Raw genomic sequence first — 24,417 nt, forward strand, 5'->3', positions numbered from 1 at the left:
TTGTTGTGTCTGCATGATGTTGTTTCCCTCTCCTTGTAGGTCTCCCTGCTAGGAGCCAGTGCCTTCAGTGTTGTTGTGTCTGCATGATGTTGTTTCCCTCTCCTTGTACGTCTCCCTGCTAGGAGCCAGTGCCTTCAGTGTTGTTGTGACCTCATGATGTTGTTTCCCTCTCCTTGTAGGTCTCCCTGCTAGGAGCCAGTGCCTTCAGTGTTGTTGTGTCTGCATGATGTTGTTTCCCTCTCCTTGTAGGTCTCCCTGCTAGGAGCCAGAGCCTTCAGTGTTGTTGTGACTGCATGATGTTGTTTCCCTCTCCTTGTAGGTCTCCCTGCCAGGGGCAGAGCCTTCAGTGTTGTTGTGTCTGCATGATGTTGTTTCCCTCTCCTTGTAGGTCTCCCTGCCAGGGGCAGAGCCTTCAGTGTTGTTGTGTCTGCATGATGTTGTTTCCCTCTCCTTGTAGGTCTCCCTGCTAGGAGCCAGTGCCTTCAGTGTTGTTGTGTCTGCATGATGTTGTTTCCCTCTCCTTGTAGGTCTCCCTGCTAGGAGCCAGTGCCTTCAGTGTTGTTGTGTCTGCATGATGTTGTTTCCCTCTCCTTGTAGGTCTCCCTGCTAGGAGCCAGTGCCTTCAGTGTTGTTGTGTCTGCATGATGTTGTTTCCCTCTCCTTGTAGGTCTCCCTGCTAGGAGGCAGTGCCTTCAGTGTTGTTGTGTCTGCATGATGTTGTTTCCCTCTCCTTGTAGGTCTCCCTGCTAGGAGCCAGTGCCTTCAGTGTTGTTGTGTCTGCATGATGTTGTTTCCCTCTCCTTGTAGGTCTCCCTGCTAGGAGCAAGTGCCTTCAGTGTTGTTGTGACTACATGATGTTGTTTCCCTCTCCTTGTAGGTCTCCCTGCCAGTTGCCAGTGCCTTCAGTGTTGTTGTGTCTGCATGATGTTGTTTCCCTCTCCTTGTAGGTCTCCCTGCTAGGAGCCAGTGCCTTCAGTGTTGTTGTGACTACATGATGTTGTTTCCCTCTCCTTGTAGGTCTCCCTGCCAGTTGCCAGTGCCTTCAGTGTTGTTGTGTCTGCATGATGTTGTTTCCCTCTCCTTGTAGGTCTCCCTGCTAGGAGCCAGTGCCTTCAGTGTTGTTGTGACTACATGATGTTGTTTCCCTCTCCTTGTAGGTCTCCCTGCCAGTTCCCAGTGCCTTCAGTGTTGTTGTGTCTGCATGATGTTGTTTCCCTCTCCTTGTAGGTCTCCCTGCCAGGGGCAGAGCCTTCAGTGTTGTTGTGACTACACGATGTTGTTTCCCTCTCCTCGTAGGCCTCCCTGCTAGGAGCCAGTGCCTTCAGTGTTGTGGTGACTACATGATGTTGTTTCCCTCTCCTCGTAGGCCTCCCTGCTAGGAGCCAGTGCCTTCAGTGTTGTGGTGACTACATGATGTTGTTTCCCTCTCCTTGTAGGTCTCCCTGCCCGGGGCAGAGCCGGAGCCCAGTGCTTTCAGAGTTGATGTGGTACTACTCTGCGAGTCAGGCCAAGTTGAAGTTGATGAATTTTGCTGTGAGTCACTGTACCAATGTAGACTCAGTGTAATACTGTATTACTGGAGCACTTTTACAAAGTCAACTTAATAGAGTAGTTCATTCATAAATACTGTAATATGGCATACATAGAGCTAGAATCAACAAGATATGATTAAAGCAGGAAAACTACTTGTTTTTTTATCTATTGATGAGTGTTGATATAATTAATATAAAAAAACACAGGAAAACATAAAAACTCTACATATATTTCAATAGAGCTTATCATTATTATTTTGACTTGTGAAAGGGTCACCTATTGAAAAAAGGTGGCTTTTTACTTTTTCACTCACTCACTCTGTTGGAATTGTACAGATACGTGTGGACCAGGCACCTATCACAGTGCACCAATCAACAGGTGCGTCAACTGTCCCATGGGGGAATACCAACCACTATTTGGACAGGTCACATGTCAGTCATGTGGTCCGGGGCAGACAACTCCGTCTGTTGGCACCACAGATTCAGCAGATTGCATCAGTAAGTAGTGGAGATTTAGCAGCCTTGTTCTATAGTTTTGTTTGTCACTTCATCATATAGGTGTAGTTTTGTTATGAACTTTCCTTGTGATAATGAAAGACAGTCACACTGACATACACATACACAAAATGACAAGTGTATTCATGAGTGGATCGAGGTCTTAGGGCCCAGACTAAAACTGAGCAAATCTTTTTTTTTTGTCCGTAGACAGACATGGATGCAACTTTAGAAATTATATGGCAAGAACATATTGTTATGTGGCAGTAGAGAATGTTGTAAATTTATCTGTAATTATCAGTGGCAGGAAATATTTGAAGCACTAGTAAAATGTTCAGATACACTGTATAATCACTGATGACTATAGCCTTGTTTCTATGTGTGTTTAGGTAACATAACAAAAGACTAATACAAATTTGTATTTATTCTCACTTTAGCATAAGATATAGTGATGTTGATTAAACAAATATTTCTGTGATTGTTAATATATTTGTCTAACCCACACAAGTTAAAGACTTGATGTTTTCATAAAATTATCTAAAATTTCAGGAAAACGCATTCATTCCTGTTTACCTGATTTCACATGCTTCAATGTATCGAGTATTCTTCCAGAGTATATATCAGTACATGGTCTCTCATACTACATATCAATGATAGTGCAAAACGACACAAAGAATGAATATATGAAGCATGCTATGTTTATTTAACGGTAAATTTAACGGACATATTCTCAAAATAATTACTGCCGAATGATCTATGAAACAATATCTACAAGAAGTACATTGCTACTGTAGACTTGCACAAGTCTCTAAGGCAATAATTATCAGTTCAAATCATACTTTCTTGATTACATTAATAAGAACAAGCTGTCCCTATAATAGACTGGCGTCCTTAGACTGTACTGTCCACATGTGTAGACTAGCCTATTACAAGGATGGAATTACTCTGTACAATACACCCATGGATTTCTCATTCAGTACAGCCTTAGAGCAAGGCTACCAAAGACTGAATGCTGTTCCCTGTAGTATGACAGCTTTTTTCGCTTATGGTATAGAGTGTCTCACAAAAACAGGCTGCATAACATTGACAAATTATGTAGGAAATACATTGATCTACAATGACCACCAGCTTCTGTGTTTTATAAGTACAGAGGTGACAACAAAGTTACCATAACAACACAAAAAAGAATATGCCTGATGCAGTATCTAAGAGTTACCTCCCCTAGACCATATTCTTAAAATCTTTGCTCACAGCATTGTTGAAGGCAAATACATGTCAGCTGCAACTTTTAGCCAAATATTTGAGTAAAAGATGAGACAGGTGTAGTGCAGGGAAATGTAATGATGTGCAATTGGTGCAGTAAAAAAAAATCACCTGCACAGACTTTGAAATTCACACTAGTCTGCTAGCCGGAGACTACTAAATTGTGCTGAGGACCAGTAAATCCTTAATGATGGTAGTCCTCATGGATATAGTAGCATTTGAAGGCTATAATTCTGAAAAAGTTCTCAATTCTTAAAGTTTGCTACAAATTGTAGCTAGTCCTTCTTGAATGAGACAAAAAGATTTACTCTGCGTACATTTTCTGTCCGTTCTTTTCAGTCCCAACCTCGTGAGAACTAGTTAAATCAGGTTTATACTAGTCTTGATGACTAAGATTCCCAAAGCTGCTGCATCACACCTGTATGCTGCTTTAGTGTGATTCCATGAATCTTTCTTCCGTAGCTAACTGCACTGTTGGGGAATTCTACAACATCACCAGTGGGAACTGTGAGCCGTGCCCTATAGGAACCTACCAGAACATCACTGGCGCCTTGTCCTGCAGACTTTGCCCTCTTGGTCAAGTTACATTGAACACAGGCACCACATCACATTCAGAGTGTGTAGGTGAGTATGATGATATTGTTGTGATACATCAGTGTTGCTGTGTGCTATAAGAGAGGAGGTCCATGTTTGGGATAGCGTTGTTAAAAATCTTTATGATACCTCCATGTCAGAATGTTGAGATCTGAATGGCACAATACTGTGCCTGGGAGGCAGATATAGTTTTGAGCGGGAGAATAAATCCCTTATACCTCTCCATGAAGAAAACAGCCTGCAAATGGATTTCTCAGCAGGAAAATAGATGCTTTATACCTCTCCATGAAGAAAACAGCCTGCAAATGGATTTCTCAGCAGGAGAATAAGCCCCTCATACCCTGCTTTGAAGCAAAAGCTGCACACAACGAAAGTACTGTGACAGTGCACAAGTTAACCTCAGCTCAGTCAAACAGCTGCTTTCTATCAATTTTCAATGTGTTTTAATTCTTCTACAATGGCAGATTGAACATGTCAGTAAGATAAATTCGTTGTAGCAGTATCACTCAGGGTACATGGGGTTTTATGCATCCCTTGTTAGGTTCTATATCACTCTCTATGAAACCTAACATGGGGCGCATAAAACCATGTATACCCCTCGTGATACTGCTACAACTTATCATGTTCTCCATGTTAAAAAATATACATGCCACTATCATAGGTGAGGCGAAGTTCTTCAATAAACAAACAAATGTATGCATGTATGTGAACTTGTTGTTTGTCTATTATTATAAACTGCCTCCGTGGTCCAGTGTTAGAACGTCCACCCGGAGAGCGGAAGGTCCAGTGTTCGATCCCCGGCCACGTCATACCAAAAGATGTTAAAAGATGGTACTTGATGTAACCCTGTCTGGCGCTCGGCATTAAGGGGCTAAAACAAGGACTGGTCAGCTCGGAGTCAGTATACTGTGTCTGAGTGGGGTAGTCATGTTAAACTGCGACATGGTATCTCAGTGAGCTAGCACTATAAATCGGCATCAGTCCGGACTAGTACAAGCAGCCACACAAACACATACACGTACATGCACGTCGCTATATAAGTTCGATAATCTTGGACACGACGTTAAACCCAATTTCACCTCTATTATTATAAATGATCATCCAAATGTAGATACCATATTTGAAGGTAAATGGTCATTTTGATTTAGGAATATATTTAATTTCAATGTTTCATCTGTAAGGCTGGGTTCTATGTCTAACATTTGGATAGGTAGTATATTGCACAATATGTTTGAACTAATTGTATATAGCATTGATTTATTGCCAAAATATATTCTGTAACAGTTTATTGGAATATATTTGCTATTAGAAGTCTTGACAGGCAAATGACCTATGGTAAATTCTGATGATCGATGGCCCACTGGTGGATTTATTATTCAGATGTCATATAAGGAATGTTGGTGGCAGTCAAGTTCTCTGTATTGCAGATGGATGTAAGTCAGGGGAGCAGTTGTCGGTGAGTGGGGAGTGTGTTGAGTGCCCGGTCGGAACCTACAGGGAGAACTCTGTCAACCAGGTCTGTCTCAACTGTGACCCCGGGCTCATCACACCAACTACCGCTGCCAACTCATCGACTGAGTGTACAATAGGTCAGTGTAACAATCTATACATCCATACATCCATACAGACATACAGACAGACATACACACTGATGCGGGTGTACTGTAGGTCAGTGTAACTATAATCTATACATCCATGCAGACATACAGACAGACAGACATACACACCGACGCGGGTGGACTGTTGGTCAGTGTAACTACAATTTATACATACATGCAGACATACAGACAGAAAGACATACATACCCACGCGGGTGTACTGTAGGTCAGTGTAACTACAATCTAAACATACATGCAGACATACAGACAGACAGACATACACATGCACACACGTATCAACATACTCACACTTTGTTTCCAGCAGAAGTAATTTAGCGCTTTTCAGATTGTTTTAAGTTTACATTTTTCTCAGGTTGACATGTATTATCCTTGTAAAAAGTGTATCTCTGTTGGAGAATTGACATCACTGTTGTTTGTGTTGTCAACATGCAAACCATTCACTAATCAGGAAACAGAAGTCCGCTAGTGGGCGTGGCCTATTTATTATTTGACACACATTATATAATATACAGTAAACTACTTTTATAACAAACATGCTTATACCGAACTGACGGATATAAAAAAAACTGTTTTGGTGTCCCATCCATTTGCTGTATAAATGCCTATAATGAACTACGGTTATAACGAACTACGGTTATAATGAACTAAAATTAGAAGTACCCTGAGTTCGTCATAAACATAGTTTTCTGTATTATATATACGTCATCTGGACATGTTTGTTGTCAGTGGCCTGCCCAGTTGGTGAGTTCAGGAATGCCAGTGAGAACGTGTGTCAGCCGTGTCCACAAAATACCTACCAAGATCAGAAGTGGCAGGATAACTGCACCTCCTGCAACGACCGACACCGCACTGACGGCATTCGCTCCACTGCTGCCACGGACTGCAAATGTATGTATGACTCAGGAATATTATCTTCCCGAGGCAAGAGCGTCCACTAGCCTTTTAATCAAAGTCTTCTTTCCACCCTTGTAGGCCTGTGATGGGTAACTTGGGTACTCAGGTTGGGGGGTACTCAGGTCGGGGGGTACACAGGTGGGGGGTACTCAGGTCAGGGGGTACAGAGGTTGGGGGGTACTAAGTAGGACCCGGGTACCCACAGAACTACCCGGACCCCTTGGTTACAGTCACGTGATATATTGTTTAATGACAAAACATATCTAGAACTCTATGGTCACATATAATGACGGGGGGATATAGCCATCAGTATGTCCGTCTGTCTGTCTGTAATCATTGTTTGTCCGGAGCATATTTCCTAAACCGTAAAACCTAGCTTCACAAAACTTAGTACACTTACCAATCAGGCTCAGTAGTAGTGCTTTTTGCTATGTGGAGATTTTTAGAATTTTTTATTTTTGTCATTTCCATGGAAATATGATGAACTTAGGAAATTTGAGGGTAGTGCTCTTGTCCGGAGCATATTTCCTAAACCGTACAACCTAGCTTCCCAAAACTTGGTACACTTAACAATCAGGCTCAGTAGAAGTGCCTTTTGCTATTTAGAGATTTTTCGAATTTTATGTTTTTGTCGTTTCCATGGAAATATGATGAACTTAGGAAATTTGAGGGTAGTGCTCTTGTCCGGACCATATCTCCCGAACCATACAACTTAGCTTCTCAAAAGTTTTTACACCTATCAAGCAGGTTATGTAGTTGTGCCTTTGCTATTAACAGGTTTTTTTCTATTTTTTCTTTTTTCAATTTAAATTGAAAATTGATGAACTTAGGGTAATGTCCTCGTCTGGAGCATATCTTCTAAACCATGCGACAGAGATTCACCAAACTTTATGCACATATCAATCATGTTCACTAGTAGTGCAGTTTGTTATTTATAGATTTTAATCTTTTTAATTTGTAGCCCCTGACATATAATGAAACAAGATGTTTAGGTTTGTTTTTTTGTCAATCCCAAACATACAATGTTTAGTGAAACAATTGTGACTGATGTGTTTCTGTGTGAATTATTTTCTATTAGTGTTAATCTGTAACCATCTTACTTTTAGTCAATCCCCAGTATACAATGTTGAGGGAAACATTTGTGACTGATGATTCTCATTATATCCCCTGAGTGATAATGTTGATGAGGATATATTTGTAATAATGTCATGTTATTGTCATGTTCAAATGGTAGAAGGAAAGTTATTTCTCTTTGCCATCTGAGGGAATTGATGGCACTCATGGCAACCTACTTCCTCGTAGTGAGTGCCGGTAACATGAACAGCAACCGACATGCCACGTCGGGGGGATATGTCATCTTCGGATCACTCTTGTTAAAGTAGTACATTAGGAAGTAGGATTTTTGTTTTAGAATTGTTTGTTTGTCTGAAAGATTTGGTAATCTGATACAAGTAGAGAGAGTAGGGCTGGGACGAGTCCAAATTTACTATCCAGGTAGGTCTCAGGAGATGTCTCAAAATGTCCGATTGGGAACATTTTTAGCATAGCCCTGGCAAAACGTATTTGGATACATGTATTAAACAATCTGGTCATTCATACACTGAAGCTGAATTAAGTTATCTTTATTCAACCATATGAAAAATCAGAAAGAATGGATGCATGTTCAGAAAGAAATGCCAACATTAGTGACTTATAGTGTAACCATAGAGTTCTTGATAATTTTTGCCATTAAACAATATATCACGTGACTAACCACAGATCCGGGTAGTCCTGTGGGTACCAGGGTCCTACTCAATACCCACCCGACCTGGGTACCCAAGTTACCCATCCCAGCCCTCAGAGAGAGCCTCAAAGTTACAGACATATTCACAAGTTTAATTACGTTGTTTACTTGTTACAGTGGGGTGTTTATGTTTTGATGTGTATGTGTGCTCACTGTTTTATCTGTATCTTTCAGTTTTCTGTGAATCTGGGTTTGAGCCAGTGGACAACACAGGATGCAAGGAGTGCCCCATCGGCACGTACAAGGACTTCACCGTCGACCCCTATGGCAGCTGTCTGCCCTGTAGCGGCAACTTAATTACTCCCTCTAATGCTACAACTTCAGTGGATGGGTGTTCTGTAGGTACGTTTTTTATCCCAGGACGAGGGTATACATTGGTTTGCACACTTGTGGGTCACACCGGCCCAGAGATCTTAGATAGGTAGTTGTTGTGCAGGGTTGCACCCCTTACCTATTCCAGGATCCGTGGTTTGAATGATGGATTTGCCTTATTTAGGATCTGTACCATACCCAGTACTCACTTTGGCCTATTCCCCAGTACCCCATGCATCTATGATGGGGATCAGATGTCCACAATGGCGGCAGGACCCGTGAAGATCCGGGGTCGCTGATTCGGTTGATGCATGTTATCGTATTTCAATTGCATGGATTGATGCTCATGATGTCAATCACAGGATTGCCTGGTCCAGAATTCGATTATTTATAGACCGCTGTCATATAGCTGGAATATTGCTGAGTGTGGCATTAAACAACAAACAAACAAACAAACAAACAATAGTGGCAGAGTATGGTACTTCCTTTTGTGACAGGAAACCAAAAGTGTTAATTGTAAAACACACCACAGAAATGATCTTTATTAAGTCACTATTTTAAAATAAGCATCTTTTTGTGCTATGATTTGCAGTAAGTATACAGTAAGTGAGGTGATGTGAAATGGGGTTTAACGTCGCATTCAGGATTATTGCATTTATACAACGTGCATACGTGTATGCATGTCCTTGTCGAGACTGTTGCCAGTTTTACAGTGGATGCCGCTGTTTAACATGGCTACCCAACTCAGACACAGTATACTGATTCTGAGCAAGCCAGTCATTGTTAAATGCCCCGTAATGCCGAGTGCAGGGTAACAACAAGTATCCTCTTTCAGCGTCTTTAGCCATGACGCAGCCAGGGTTCGAACCCCCGACCATCCGCTCTCCAAACAGATGTATACAGTGAGGCTGTGCTTCATAAGTGTTAGAAATGTAGAAATTGTTTCCTATCATGTGTGTTTTCAGTGAACTGCCCGCCTGGATCCTTCCAGTCCAACACCTCATCCACGCTGTGTGACCTCTGTCCTGAGGGGTCCTACCAGCCCCTGGCCGCACAGCCAGACTGTCTGCCATGTGCCGACAACGAGACCACGGTGTTGATGGGCAGTAAGCTGCAGACCGAATGCACAGGTGAGCTATCGTCACATCATGGAGATACTTCAGTCCTGTTGTGCAGGCTTCGCATGTGCAACACACTAGACATCTTCCGGAGGCAACAGCATCCACGAGCCTTTTTATCAAAGTCTAGTAGAAACAAGGCTTATATACAGGCTAGTGGACATGCTTGCCTTGGGATGATGCAAACAAGACTGAGATGGGTCAGTAAGGGAAAGTTCCTCTTTAATGAAAACAGGAAGTCAGTGTTGACGAACACCAATGATATAAATAGAGAATCTCCCAAGTGTCTTCAGATATCAAATATATCAACATGTAGAGTCTTAAACTTTTATCAATGAGTGTTGATATATTTCATATCAAAAGGCACTTGGGTCCGATTCTATTTTTCATCCAACAATGTTCTTCCAACTTTTTCAGTTTGTAAACAGTAAATAGACTTGTCTTGACAGTAGAGAGTACAGCTAGCCAGCTTTAGTGGCAGAGTGGTTAGTGATGTCATTTGATTGTGATGTCATGGTAACTGATGATGTCACAATGGTCTGCAAAGCATTGGGATGCAATTTCATCCCAAGCACTATCTCCTGTGGAAGCCAGATTTTGATGATAAAAGATATTAGGCAGCTGGTATTCTTGGGGGTCCAGGGTCCTTGGGGTTAGCTGATACAGTAATTGAAACGAGGGACCCCTAAACTTTTAACATTATGGTCCTGACAAGGACACCGAAAAAACTGCCTGCCTGCCTGCCCATGGCTGGTGACTTTTCTGTTGGGCTGCATTAAATTTGACTCCACCTGCCTGACTGTCCGGAAGATAATTTAAATATTCAATATTCCTCGCTGGTTCTCAAGTAATTGTTTGCATCATTTCAACTGAAGCAAGACACGATTGTCTTTTATTTTTCTTTATTTTTCTCATACTGTGTTAGCGATCATTATTAACAGTGGATGAAAGGAAGTAACCACACTTTCACTGGTCAATCTAGTCTTAATTTTAGTGTATTAGGATTGATATTAAGAGACCCGTGAAGATTCGGGGTAGACAAGGTCTTCAGCAACCCATGTTTTCCTGTAAAAGGCGACCATGCTTGTCGTAAGAGGCAACTAATGGGATCGGGTGGTCAGGCTTGCTGACTTTGCTGATGCATGTCATCATATCCCAATTGCTTGGAACGATGCTCATGATGTCAAGCACTGGATTGACTGGTCCAGACTTGATTATTTACAGACCGCCGTCATATAGCTGGAATGTTGCTGAGTGCGGCGTTAAACAACAAATAAACAAACAAAACACATAATCGGAAGTACTCCTTTATTAGGGGCTGGAAAACACAGTACGAAGGATACATTTAAATTCAACTTTATCTGAATGCGGGCAGCTGTCTTTGAAAATGGGCATGCAACATTTATGGGTCACCTGCCCGACTGTCTTGTTGTATTTAATATTATTTCGAACACTGCTCCTCGCATGCTTTATTTGGAACACAGAGGTGTAAGACTGTTACAATGTTGCAGTGTACTGCCCCTCTGGCCAGGAGGTGGTGGGTGGGGAGTGTCAGCCATGTGTGCAAGGCTTCTACAAGAACAACTCCCAGGGCCTGCTGTCTGTGTGTGTGGCGTGCCCAGAAGGATACATCACTCCTGGTGCTGGAGCAGAGTCAGTTGGGGAATGCACTGTAGGTGAGACCTGTTTGTTTCTCTGCCAGGCCTGCTTTGCCGTGTGGATCTAACCCTGATGATTGATCCCTGAAGAGCAGTATTAGGTTTAATTAAGAAATAAACGATGAGTGGGAGTTTGTTTTTTTTTACCATAAACAACGACCACAGTTTTTGTAAGTTGTTTATTTCTTATAAGGATGATGATAAAATGTACAAGCTTTAAAAATATTTACCTGTATTTTAAATGTTGGTGATTCCCTGAATAGAATCCAACCTTGGCAATGTTGAACAAGTCCATTTTATGCACAGGTGGATATTTCCCGCATATTCTCACAATCCTCACGTCGATTACCTGTACCTTTTCTCCTAATATGATTGTCATATCTCTCCCACTTTTGGAAGTAATAGTTCGGCCATCGTGTTTATCTGCTTTGCCCAGCCACATCTATGGGGAACAACTCACTAGACACTCCCCCTCCAAAATAACATCATCCAATATACAACGTCATCAAGCTGCAAACTCATGTTTGAATCTCCAGTCATGATAGAACATTGTTTTATCGTGAAATAAGCCACACTTCGTTCTTCATTGTTCTGAGCGATTTTTTCGCGTAGCTATCTTATATAGCGCCATCAATGTCTCAATCCTCTATATCCCCAAGACTTGCAATTCGGTAAGCCTAGACTAGTCGCTGGATCCATTCCCATGGATCTCCCGATCTCAAATTACCAACCCTCGATTTTCATTAGCCAATTTGATTTGCTTTGCTACTCAGTCTAATGGACTGTGAGTTACTAACCTGCCTCAATGTTAGGGTTGAGTTGGCGATGTCAACAACATGGCGGCCATTCCCATTGATTACGATAGAATTTACAATAAATTCAACATTGAAAAACAGACTGACACACAAAAGAAAGTGCTCCAAAATATTTTTGATGGAAAGGATGTCTACATGTCCATTGAAACTGGTGGTTGCAAGTACTCCCTTACCCATTGCCTTTTTCCTTATCACGACATTTGATTGGTCGGTAACATGCTAATGAAAATCAAGGTCGGGTAATTTGTGATCATGAGAACCATGGGAATGGATTCAGGGGTCAGTGTACCGGTAGGTTTTCCGAAATGTGAACCTTGGAGATATAAATATACAGGATGCAATGTCGCATGTTATATTGATTCCTTTGTGAAGGAAGATTTTGCTGACTCAGAATATATATATTCTTGAATATGTTTTAATTCTTTGTTTACTTATGTTCTTTTTGCAACCAGGGAATTGTTCAGCAGGTACGCGGTTTATGCCGGGACCTCCTCCTACATGTGAGCTGTGTCCTGAAGGGGAGTACCAGCCTCAGCCATACCAGACCACATGTCTAATGTGTGATGCTAACACAACCACAACCAGCAATGGATCTACAGCAGACACACAGTGTCTCAGTACGTAGTCCTCTCTCACCTCCACTAACAGAACTGGATCTACACCAGACACACAGTGTCTCAATACGTAGTCCTCTCTCTCCTCAACTAACAGAACTGGATCTACATCAGACACACAGTGTCTCAATACGTAGTCCTCTCTCTCCTTAACTAACAGAACTGGATCTACATCAGACACACAGTGTCTCAGTACGTAGTCCTCTCTCTCCTCAACTCACAGAACTGGATCTACAGCAGACACACAGTGTCTCAATACGTAGTCCTCTCTCTCCTCGACTAACAGAACTTGATCTACATAAGACATACAGTGTCTCAGTACATAGTCCTCTCTCTCCTCAACTAACAGAACTGGATCTACATCAGACACACAGTGTCTCAGTACGTAGTCCTCTCTCTCCTCAACTAACAGAACTGGATCTACATAAGACACATAGTGTCTCAATACGTAGTCCTCTCTCTCCTCAACTCACAGAACTGGATCTACACCAGACACACAGTGTCTCAATACATAGTCCTCTCTCTCCTCAACTAACAGAACTGGATCTACATCAGACACACATTGTCTCAATATGTAGTCCTCTCTCTTCTCAGCTAACAGAACTGCATCTACATAAGACACACAGTGTCTCAATACTTGGTCCTCTCTCTCCTCAACTAACAGAACTGGATCTACATCAGACACACAGTGTCTCAATGCGTAGTCCTCTCTCTCCTCAACTAACAGAACTGGATCTACATAAGACACACAGTGTCTCAATACGTTGTCCTCTCTCTCTTCAACTAACAGACCTGGATCTACATAAGACACATAGTGTCTCAATACGTAGTCCTCTCTCTCCTCAACTAACAGAACTGGATCTACATAAGACACACAGTGTCTCAATACGTAGTCCTCTCTCTTCTCAGCTAACAGAACTGGATCTACATAAGACACACAGTGTCTCAATACTTGGTCCTCTCTCTCCTCAACTAACAGAACTGGATCTACATAAGACACACATTGTCTCAATACGTAGTCCTCTCTCTCCTCAACTAACAGAACTGGATCTACATAAGACACACAGTGTCTCAATACGTAGTCCTCTCTCTCTTCAACTAACAGACCTGGATCTACATAAGACACATAGTGTCTCAATATGTAGTCCTCTCTCTCCTCAACTAACAGAACTGGATCTACATCAGACACACAGTGTCTCAATACTTGGTCCTCTCTCTCCTCAACTAACAGAACTGGATCTACATATGACACACAGTGTCTCAATATGTAGTCCTCTCTCTCCTCAACTAACAGAACTGGATCTACATCAGACACACATTGTCTCAGTATGTAGTCCTCTCTCTTCTCAGCTAACAGAACTGGATCTACATAAGACACACAGTGTCTCAATACTTGGTCCTCTCTCTCCTCAACTAACAGAACTGGATCTACATCAGACACACAGTGTCTCAATGCGTAGTCCTCTCTCTTCTCAACTAACAGAACTGGATCTACATAAGACACACAGTGTCTCAATACGTTGTCCTCTCTCTCTTCAACTAACAGACCTGGATCTACATAAGACACATAGTGTATCAATACGTAGTCCTCTCTCTCCTCAACTAACAGAACTGGATCTACATAAGACACACAGTGTCTCAATACGTAGTCCTCTCTCTTCTCAGCTAACAGAACTGGATCTACATAAGACACACAGTGTCTCAATACTTGGTCCTCTCTCTCCTCAACTAACAGAACTGGATCTACATAAGACACACATTGTCTCAATACGTAGTCCTCTCTCTCCTCAACTAACAGAACTGGATCTACATAAGACACACAGTGTCTCAATACGTAGTCCTCTCTCTCTTCAACTAACAGACCTGGATCTACATAAGACACATAGTGTCTCAATACGTAGTCCTCTCTCTCCTCAACTAACAGAACTGGATCTACATCAGACACACAGTGTCTCAATACTTGGTCCTCTCTCTCCTCAACTAACAGAACTGGATCTACATATGACACACAGTGTCTCAATATGTAGTCCTCTCTCTCCTCAACTAACAGAACTGGATCTACATCAGACACACATTGTCTCAATATGTAGTCCTCTCTCTCCTCAACTAACAGAACTGAATCTATATCAGACACACAGTGTCTCAATGCGTAGTCCTCTCTCTTCTCAACTAACAGAACTGGATCTACATAAGACACACAGTGTCTCGATACTTGGTCCTCTCTCTCCTCAACTAACAGAACTGGATCTACATCAGACACACAGTGTCTCAATATGTAGTCCTCTCTCTCCTCAACTAACAGAACTGAATCTATATCAGACACACAGTGTCTCAATGCGTAGTCCTCTCTCTTCTCAACTAACAGAACTGGATCTACATAAGACACACAGTGTCTCAATACTTGGTCCTCTCTCTCTTCAACTAACAGACACCTTGACAGAGTCTATGAAGTGCAGTACAAAAAGAGCATGAGATTGTGTGATCTGTCTCAACACAGGATATAGTCATTCTCTTTACTATTGCCTATCCATGCCCATGTGTGTTTCAGAGTTCTGCCCCTCAGGACAGGAGCTTGCTGACTCCTGGAACTGCTCCTTGTGTGACCTTGGGACATACAAGGACAACAATGACGGGGTGTTCCTTCCATGTCAGACCTGCCCTGTGGAGCTGACGACACCCGCCATAGGCGCCACCTCTGTTTCCGACTGTTCTCTCAGTGAGTAGACGTCATCATGATTTATCAATTACTCTGGGCTAAAACATCTCAACATTTTCTGAAATCTTGAAAGATTAGATTGAATAAGTCACATAGTTGGAACATAAGTTTATGCCATCTTCTATGTCACTCTTTTATTGTCGCTACATACAAATGCCATATTCCCTGTAATAAGCACCCTTGGCACTGAGAAAAAATCATACACAACTAGTTAAGTTTGTTGTCGGATATCACACGTTGATGAAATTGAAACGTTTTTGATTATAGATAATTACTAGGTACCAATAGACCCCTTTCACATTGCTGTGTTTTCTGTAAAAATCTGTAAGATGCACATACAAAATGCGGACTGTCATGTTAATTTTCGAGCTGGGTAGGCGGCGCTTATAAGGATTACTTCAATTTATGGAAGGAACCTATCCCAAGATTCTTGACCTTGACATTCAGACAACTGCACTGCTGGTTTCTATGTGGCAACTGGAACCAATACATGCATGGAGTGCCTTGTGGGTGAATACCAGCCCTACCCTGCCCAGGTGGCATGTCTGCAGTGTCCTGACAACACGTCTACTACTAGCCAAGCAACTACTTCCAAGGCTGAATGTCGGTGTAAGTCCCATGGGATGTTTTCATAACAGCTTATTCAGTAAACATCTTCAGCCTGGTAATGAACAATTTCCTTGTTAATGTTAAGTTGTTTGAGTTTTTTATTAATGGTATAACTGATTGTTTTGACTGAGATATAATATTTTAGTCTGCAGTCTGGTACTCCCTGCACATGATTAAGTTCCATTCTCTCTTGTATATATATATATATGTATCTTGGTGATTGGATATAAGGCTTATTTTTAATTGACTTATTAAATACTATTATCATCATGCATTTTAAAAATATAGGAAGATAATGGTTGGAAACTTGTACAATTAGTCAATCAATTTTGGTTGATATTTGTTTTTTGATTTATGCCAATTTTTCTGTTTGTATGTAGTGAGCTGCAGTGAAGGTATGGAGGATCGCAATGATATGTGTGTGCCGTGTATGATTGGCTTCTACAAGAATGTCACCAGTGTGGGTCAGTGTGAGGCGTGCCCGGCAGGGTTGAGGACAGGCAGCGAGGGCGCCACGTCCGAGGCGGACTGTAATGTGGGTATGTACTGTCCACACACAGCTTCATTCAACTGTTAACTTGCTGTAAAACTAGAGTTTTGCCATGTTATGAATGTAACAGGTAGAGGGGGCCTAGGTGGCCCAGTCATCTAAAGTACCGCAATTTGTTGTGCAGAATTGCTAGAATGATTGTGGGTTTGAATCCAAGAATTGTCCTCATTTACCACCACAATTTGTTGTGCAGAATTGTGAGAATGATTACGGGTTGGAATCCAAGAACTGTCCTGATTAATATTCTGGGTTGTCAGCACCATACCCATGCTTGTGGGATTTCACCAAAGTGGTAACATGTAACATCTGCATCACTGACGGAAATAATGTTCCGAGCAGCGATTAGTTAAACCCAACCAACTTGATCACTCATTCTCCAGGATGGACATACATATACCGGTAATTATGCTAAGGCTTAAAGTTGTTCCTCAGGCAATGGCTTTTGAAAATATAGTGCCGGAGGGCCATAGTTTTGTTTTGGTTGTTTAGGCTAGTAGGTAACCAAATTTTGTTTTCAATAATTTTTGTGAAATCATGTTGTTCTTAAGTATTGTAGTATTTCACTGCAAGGGTTGTGTGATCAAGATGCATAATAATTTAAGATTTAAAAAAAAAAATTAAATGGAAATAAAAACGAAACATGGGGTGGACTTTGCCCATGAATTGCTTTCAGGTAAATGCACCAAAACATTTTATGTCAAGTTTGGTGTTTGGTTCATATCGCCAGTAGTAGCCAATCATATCTAAAGAAAATTATATGATTTCATGGCCCATCAGATTTTTTTAAGGGCCCACATTTTGGGGGTTAAGTGTGCCATGTGGCCCACCTTTTTTTCAAGGCCAGAATGCATTTGTGCAGAGCCAGAAGCTGCAGTGAAATGTGTCTTTGTGGGACTGGTGGCCCAGTGGGTAGTGTTCTAAGTAAGACAGAACTTTGTGGTGTTTCAGTGGGCTGTGAGCCTGGCTCGTATTTGGATGCTGGTCAGTGTACACTCTGTGTGGAAGGCAGTTATCAGCCCCAGAAGTGGCAGGACTCCTGTTTGCCCTGCACCCCGGGACTTATCACCCTCACCCCCGGGGCTGTCACAGAGGACCAGTGTGTGTGTGAGTAACATCTTCCAACAAACTAATGAAAATTTATAGTAAAGAAAAATACGACAACCACAAGTCGTTTATTTCTTATGTGAGTAATCAACATTATGTACAACCTCTTTAAGGATGATGATAAAATGTACAAGCTTTAAAAATATTTACCCGTATTATAATAATGATGACTCCTGAATAGAATCCGACCTCGACAATATACTGGTATTCTCCCATATTTTCATAATACTCACATTGATTATCTCTACCTTATCTCCAAATACAGCTTGTCATATCTCTCCCACTTTTGGAAGCGATCGTTCTGCCATGGTGTTTATCTACGTTGCCCAGATAAATCTATGGGGAACAGCTCACTGGACACTACACATTCAAAAATCATGTCATCCAATATATATAACATCATTAAATTGCAAGTGCATGCTCAAATCTCCAGAAATGACCTCATGATAGAATAATGTTTTATCGTGAAATAAACCACACTTCGTTTTTGATTGTTCTTTGCGATTTATGTGATTTCTAATCATGCAATCTCGAAAACTTTAACAAGGGGTATTCCGAACGATAGTTACGGGTTTAATGACTGAATCCTTAGAATCTAGACCATCTATTAGCCATTCCAGAATGTTTTTTTGTTCAGGTTTCAAATTTGTAATCGAGAATTTGTCAAAATATGTTTCGAAGCGTAGTCGCGAATTTGAAATTTGTGCTGTAAAGCACAAGAAAGCTGCCTTCTGATTTGTCATTCCATTGGTCGGTCAAGGTTGGTCTGACGTGACCCGGAATGGGATGTCCTCAGATCTTTGTTTAGTGGTAGGGAGAACTAAGATCTGATTTTAATGAGATTGTGCATAAATATTTAAGTAAGCCTTTATGAGACTCTTGTTGACCTGGTCTGTGTATCATGATAACAGACTATCTGTGTAACCTGGTAACTGTCTGTCTGGGACCCTGTGAAGGTCCGGATTAGAAATGGTCTTTAGCAACCCATGTCAGGCTTGCTGACTTGGTTCATGAATGTCATTGTATCCGAATGTTTAAATGCTCTTGATGCCAATCTCTGGAGTGTCTCGTCCAGACTCAATTATTTTCAGACCATCATGTAGCTGGAATACTGCTGAGTGTGTTGTTAAACAACAAATAAACACATTTTATATGTCTAACATGGTAACAGACTCTCTATGATACGCTGAAATTCATAACATTTGTGCTGAGAAACACATCAACAGTCGCACAGTGCTACACAGTTTAAGTCTGGCCATGGAATATACCATCTTCGCGAGGCAAGGGAGTTAACCGACTGTGAAAGTCCCGTTTCCACCCTTGCCGAACTAGGCTGGAATTTCTGGGTTTGATCGTAGCACCATCAGTGGCTATTACGAGTTATGTTCCTTCTTTGTCACTCCTATGGACCAATCAGATTCCACCTCTCATATCACTTGCATTTGTTCAAACCAAATGGCAGCTCCCAGTCAAGACGATCTGATCGATAATCAAGATCTTTATTGTAATAAAACAGGTCTTACTTCGAGAATAGCATCAAATCATGTGAGCATCTTGATTAAAAACATGAAAAGATTTGGAAAATATCTGTTGACGGTACACGCTTTTGACCGAAGTCTGCATATTAGTTTACCAACCGGATTTTGAATTTGTTACTTAATTTTGATTGAACTATGCATAGACTCATTAGTCCAGCCAAAATATAACTCCATAATTGCAGCCTAGTTCGGCAAGGGTGGAAATTGCACTTTTATAGTCAGTTAACTCCCTTGCCTCGGGAAGATGGAAAATATACACTCAATTTATGAAGCTAAAGTATATTACCATACCATAGCCGTTTATTGGATATTAAACCAACTCATGTATGTGTGTGTGATTCCTTGTTGCCAGTGGATTGCGTGTCGGGGAAGGCGTACGACGCGGTGAGCACCCAGTGCGAGGACTGTCCCCGGGGGTACTACCGCAACCAGACCGAGATGAAGCCCCAGTGTCGCCTGTGTCCTCCCGACACCATCACAGAGAGGACAGGGGCTGTATCAGCTGATGACTGTACTATGGGTAAGCTGCATTGTGTATTTAAGAAATATACGATGATTGGGGGTTGTTTATTGTACAATAAAACACCACAGGGAGAATAATCCATGAGGTGCGCAGCCCCGAGTGGTTTATTCTCCATGCAGTGTTTTATTGTATGATAAACAACAACCATGAGTCATTTATTTCCTATATGAGATACAAACATTATGTACAGCCTCTTTAAAGATGATGATAACAAGTACTTCCATATATATTTTCCTGTATTTAAATAATGATGTCTCCCTCAATGGAATGTTGGACAAGTCCATTTTATGCACAGGTGGGTATTTACCGCATATTCTCACAATCCTCGCGTCGATTACATGTACCACTTCTCCAAATATTGCTTGTCATATCTCTCCCGCGTTTCGATGCGACCGATCGGCCATCACTCCCCTCTAAAAAATAACATCATACATATGATGTCATCAAGTTATGAGCACTTGTTCGAGTCTCCAGAATGATGTCATTATTTAATATCTTATATCATAGAATCATGGGTATAAAACCTTGAATACATTGTTTGCTGTAGTGCACAATAGTTTATCATAGTTGTGTAGTGCACGTAGATTTACATATGTTGTGCCTGTGACAGGTAACTGTACTAGCCCAGCCATTACATCATACCCCCTGACATATTGTCTCTGTGACAGCTAACTATACTACCCCAGCCATTACATCCTACCCCCTGACATATTGTTGCTGTCACAGCTAACTGTACTACCCAGCCATTACATCCTGCCCCCTGACATGTCTCTGTGACAGCTAACTATACTACCCCAGCCATTACATCCTACCCCCTGACATAATGACTCTGTGACAGCTAACTGCACCACCCCAGCCATTACATCCTACCCCCTGACATATTGTCACTGTGACATCTAACTGCACCACCCCAGCCATTACATCCTACCCCCTGACATATTGTCTCTGTGACAGCTAACTGCACAGCCCCCGGCCAGTACGTGGACACGTCCAGCAACACCTGTGCCGACTGCCCAAAAGGAACGTACCAGGACCAGAAGTGGCAGGTTGCATGTAAGACCTGCGCCCCAGGATTCACGACCAGAACTACGGGGACGGGCTCTGTCCTCCAGTGCTATCGTATGTACACGCCATGATGTTATGACAAGGACTGCCTGAAGGGCAGGGTGTAACCTCAAATTTAATAGTGGAAAACTGCATATATTAATATCCACCCCCAAACTGGAAATCCAAAATGTCTTTTGGGACATTGTTAATGCAAATGTTCTCTTTTTGGTAACACGTATATGGAGAGTGAGTGAGTGAGTATGGTTTTACACCGCTTTTAGCAATATTCCAGCAATATCACGGCGGGGGACACCAGAAATGGGCTTCACACATTGTACCCATGTCGGGAATTGAACCAGGTCTTCTGCGTGACGAGTGAACGCTTTAACCACTAGGCTACCCAACCGCCCCCGCATATGAAGAAACAGGTGTAAAATATAATAACTTCACTGCACAATGCAGTGATATGTTGTAGAATGTAAAGATAATCAACTGAAGTGAAGTTCTCTGATCAAGTTTAATCACACTCAGTTTGTAATAAACGATATGTTCATGTCAGCTTGACATTACATTTTTCTCTCAGACAAACAAATATTTAAGAATATTATTCATACACCCTCATTACCTCAGAACATTTTACAATCAGAGCCTAAGAGAAGGATAGTACCATTTTGCCTTGAAGGGCAATGAATCTGAGCATGAAACATGAACTCATGTGACTCACTGTTATCAGGTGACTGTCCCTCTGGGTCGGAGGTCGTTGAGTCAACCAATGCCTGTCAGGTGTGTGCGCAGAGTCAGTACCGAGCTAAGGGACAGAGCTGGACCTGTCAGTACTGTGACATCAGCTTCACCACTGCGGGCAGTGGGTCCACGTCCGTCACTGACTGCAGCATTCGTGAGTACAAGCCAGTTATATCCTCGTCGTGAGATTAGGAGATAGCCTATGCTACTCAACAGAAGTTAAGGACCACCCGATTCTTTTGAGTAGATATTTAAACTGTTAAATACTATTGTTGTTGCTGTTGATTCTGATAAGGTAGACACAATTTAAGGATAACAACCTCAAAGTTGTTATCCATAAATTGTTTGTACTTTGTCATCCGTCAACTTGTAAGGAATGCCTGTCAAATAATGTTGATTCTGCGTCAAGAGTTCACTGGCTTTTCTGAACATGTAAAACTGACAAATAATAGGTCATTTTAAACGATTAAAGAGATATTATACACAAAGAAAAAGTTAAGCACACCCCTATTTCTGAAAAAAAAAAATCCACCAATCCAAAAATCATGGCATGGGATGACTGACCCTAGGAGCTGAGTGATACCAATGTCATCGGATAGAACAAACATTTGACAACAAATAATGAAGATATTGGTGAGTTGTGATTGAAATTTACTGACAAAAACATCATGGTAACACGTACGTTTGATGTTTCATGTGAAAATGTTCCTTAAGTTTCTACTTGACATGACATGTGAAACAGATCAGTAGCGGGTATAACCACCACGTGCCCGGATGACGCATTCCACCCTACGTCTCATGCCTCCAGTTGGATGTTGGATCTGTTGATTGGTCAACAACAACCACTCCTGATGCAATGCTGCTTCCAACTGGCGTAAATCTTGTACAGGAGGACCCGTGCCTGTAAGCGCTGCCCCAGAATATCCCAAACATGTTCAAGGGGGTTCAAATCTGGGCTCATTGTTGGGCAGGGTAGAGTCGTTATTGCGTTGGCCCTCATATAATCCACGACTGCATGCGAATGATGAGGCCTGGCATTGTCTCTAAGTTCTCAGATTCCAGTTCTGTCGTGCAATACACCATGCCAAACGAGCAGTTTTGTGGTGATCTCTCAACAAGGGTCGCTTTATGACTCGTCTAGCCCTCAGTCGTGCTGCTTTCAACTGGTTCCTGACGGTTCTGGTGCTGAAACGCCGATTGGGCAACCACAACTGTTTCAGACGAGTACTTGTTAAAAAGGGTTCTCGACATATGAGATGAAGAAGGTCCCTGTCTTCGGGATGTGTCGGCACAGGAGGTCTGAGCATGTTTCTCGACTGAATGGCTTACGACAGTGTGATGATACCCCAAATTCCGACCAATGGCATTACAAGACATTCTTGCATTATACATGCAGATTACTTGCCATCTTGTGGCGTTTGATAATCGCCTTTGTGCCATGGTTACACAATGTCATGTCATGGAATAATTGTTTAAAAGCGAGCTTAAGAATGCAATTTTAATGTTTGGATATAGAGATATTGCTTTTAGAGATAGTCGAGGGTAGCATGCTGCACGAGCATACCATGCATGGCATGTGAGCTTTCGTCATGCATGACTGATTACATCTTCTCGAGAAAACATAATTCTTCCTGTAATTATACCTTTCATGACTGTTACAAATATTGGGACCAAACAATAATGAAATATTTTAGGGTGTGCTTAAGCTTTTTTCTTTGTGTATCTATCAAACATGGCATTGTTTATGTCAAAGAAATCACTCAAATCTGATGATTCTTGAACTAGGATCAACAAACTCGTGATTTCTCCATGACATTTTCAGATTTGTGATTGAAATTGAACATTTGATGCAATCAAGTTTATTTTCAAAAAGGTGTTGTTGGTTAAGATGTTGGTAAAATCCAGTCAATTTTTGGGTGCTGAATCCCACTTGCAACACGTACCAACAAGTCAGATTGCAGCACACTCTCCCATTCATTTTTAAAATTCAGCCCTAACATGCCAATACTAATCCTCAAGTAGCAGTAATGAATAGTGTTGTTTAATTACAGATATGAATTTAATTAACTTTATTAAAATAATAGGACAACCAAGACTTTTGCGCACCTATCAAACCACTGTTTGATAATTCCTTGAAAAAGCCTTCACACGTCAACTGTGGTTAATTTTATAACGAGTAAGGTGGATAATTATGTAACAACAGTCACAACATCCAAGCAATCGTGACCAACTCTTGTTAATCCATGACATGCTGAATATCAACTTATGCCCCTCTCGTGTCCATTTTTGCGACAGGGTTTCATGTAAGTGCAAACAGGCATAGCTGAAAGAATTGTCAACTTTTTGCATAATGATTCACATATATTTACCCCATATACCATGTATATTCCAGATGCTATTGAAAACACATCGGGACGTACAGTAGTATACCATATGATTAAACGCATTCAGCTGTAACTTGGGTATGGTTTTAATTGCAAGACATATGTAAAAAAAAAATTCTGAAGTTAAACACTGGAACAGCCAAGTTTCACTGTTTTTCAACCCAACCTGATATATATGGTTTTCCCTGTATGTAAAATAATACTAATGTCTCATGTGCAGCCCTGTGCAGTGCAGGCACTTCCTACGATACAGACCTCAAGATGTGTGTGGCATGTGCCAAGGGAAGCTATCAGTCGCAGATAAACCAGCAGAGTTGTGTCCCTTGTCCCAACCAACAGACCACTCGAAACACTGGCTCCCTCACAAGCACTGACTGTTTATGTGAGTATAGTTTGTTTGTTTGTTTGTTTGTTTGTTCGTTTGTTTGTTTGTTGTGTAATTCCGAATAATGCAATATAACATGCAATCTACCAAGGCACTGAGACTGACAACCAAATCCATTTA

At 41.6% G+C, this 24,417-nt stretch overlaps 1 protein-coding gene across 1 annotated transcript in view; it reads left to right on the forward strand.

Annotated features, from left to right (window-relative positions):
- LOC124137287 overlaps positions 1-24,417 on the forward strand; it is a 127,228-nt gene that overhangs the window by 96,834 nt on the left and 5,977 nt on the right. Inside the window, exons 52-68 of the mRNA XM_048392883.1 lie at positions 1,437-1,533; positions 1,869-2,030; positions 3,753-3,914; positions 5,312-5,473; positions 6,230-6,391; positions 8,355-8,522; positions 9,458-9,622; positions 11,122-11,286; positions 12,536-12,700; positions 15,246-15,413; positions 15,861-16,022; positions 16,403-16,561; positions 17,521-17,676; positions 19,567-19,734; positions 20,692-20,856; positions 21,518-21,682; positions 24,133-24,294. Coding sequence (XP_048248840.1) covers positions 1,437-1,533; positions 1,869-2,030; positions 3,753-3,914; positions 5,312-5,473; positions 6,230-6,391; positions 8,355-8,522; positions 9,458-9,622; positions 11,122-11,286; positions 12,536-12,700; positions 15,246-15,413; positions 15,861-16,022; positions 16,403-16,561; positions 17,521-17,676; positions 19,567-19,734; positions 20,692-20,856; positions 21,518-21,682; positions 24,133-24,294 — 2,713 coding nt within the window. The remainder of the gene's footprint in view (positions 1-1,436; positions 1,534-1,868; positions 2,031-3,752; positions 3,915-5,311; positions 5,474-6,229; positions 6,392-8,354; positions 8,523-9,457; positions 9,623-11,121; positions 11,287-12,535; positions 12,701-15,245; positions 15,414-15,860; positions 16,023-16,402; positions 16,562-17,520; positions 17,677-19,566; positions 19,735-20,691; positions 20,857-21,517; positions 21,683-24,132; positions 24,295-24,417) is intronic.

This window comes from Haliotis rufescens, unplaced genomic scaffold (genome assembly GCF_023055435.1).
Source record: "Haliotis rufescens isolate VD_foot unplaced genomic scaffold, xgHalRufe1.0.p SCAF_11, whole genome shotgun sequence".
Classification (NCBI taxonomy): domain Eukaryota; kingdom Metazoa; phylum Mollusca; class Gastropoda; order Lepetellida; family Haliotidae; genus Haliotis; species Haliotis rufescens.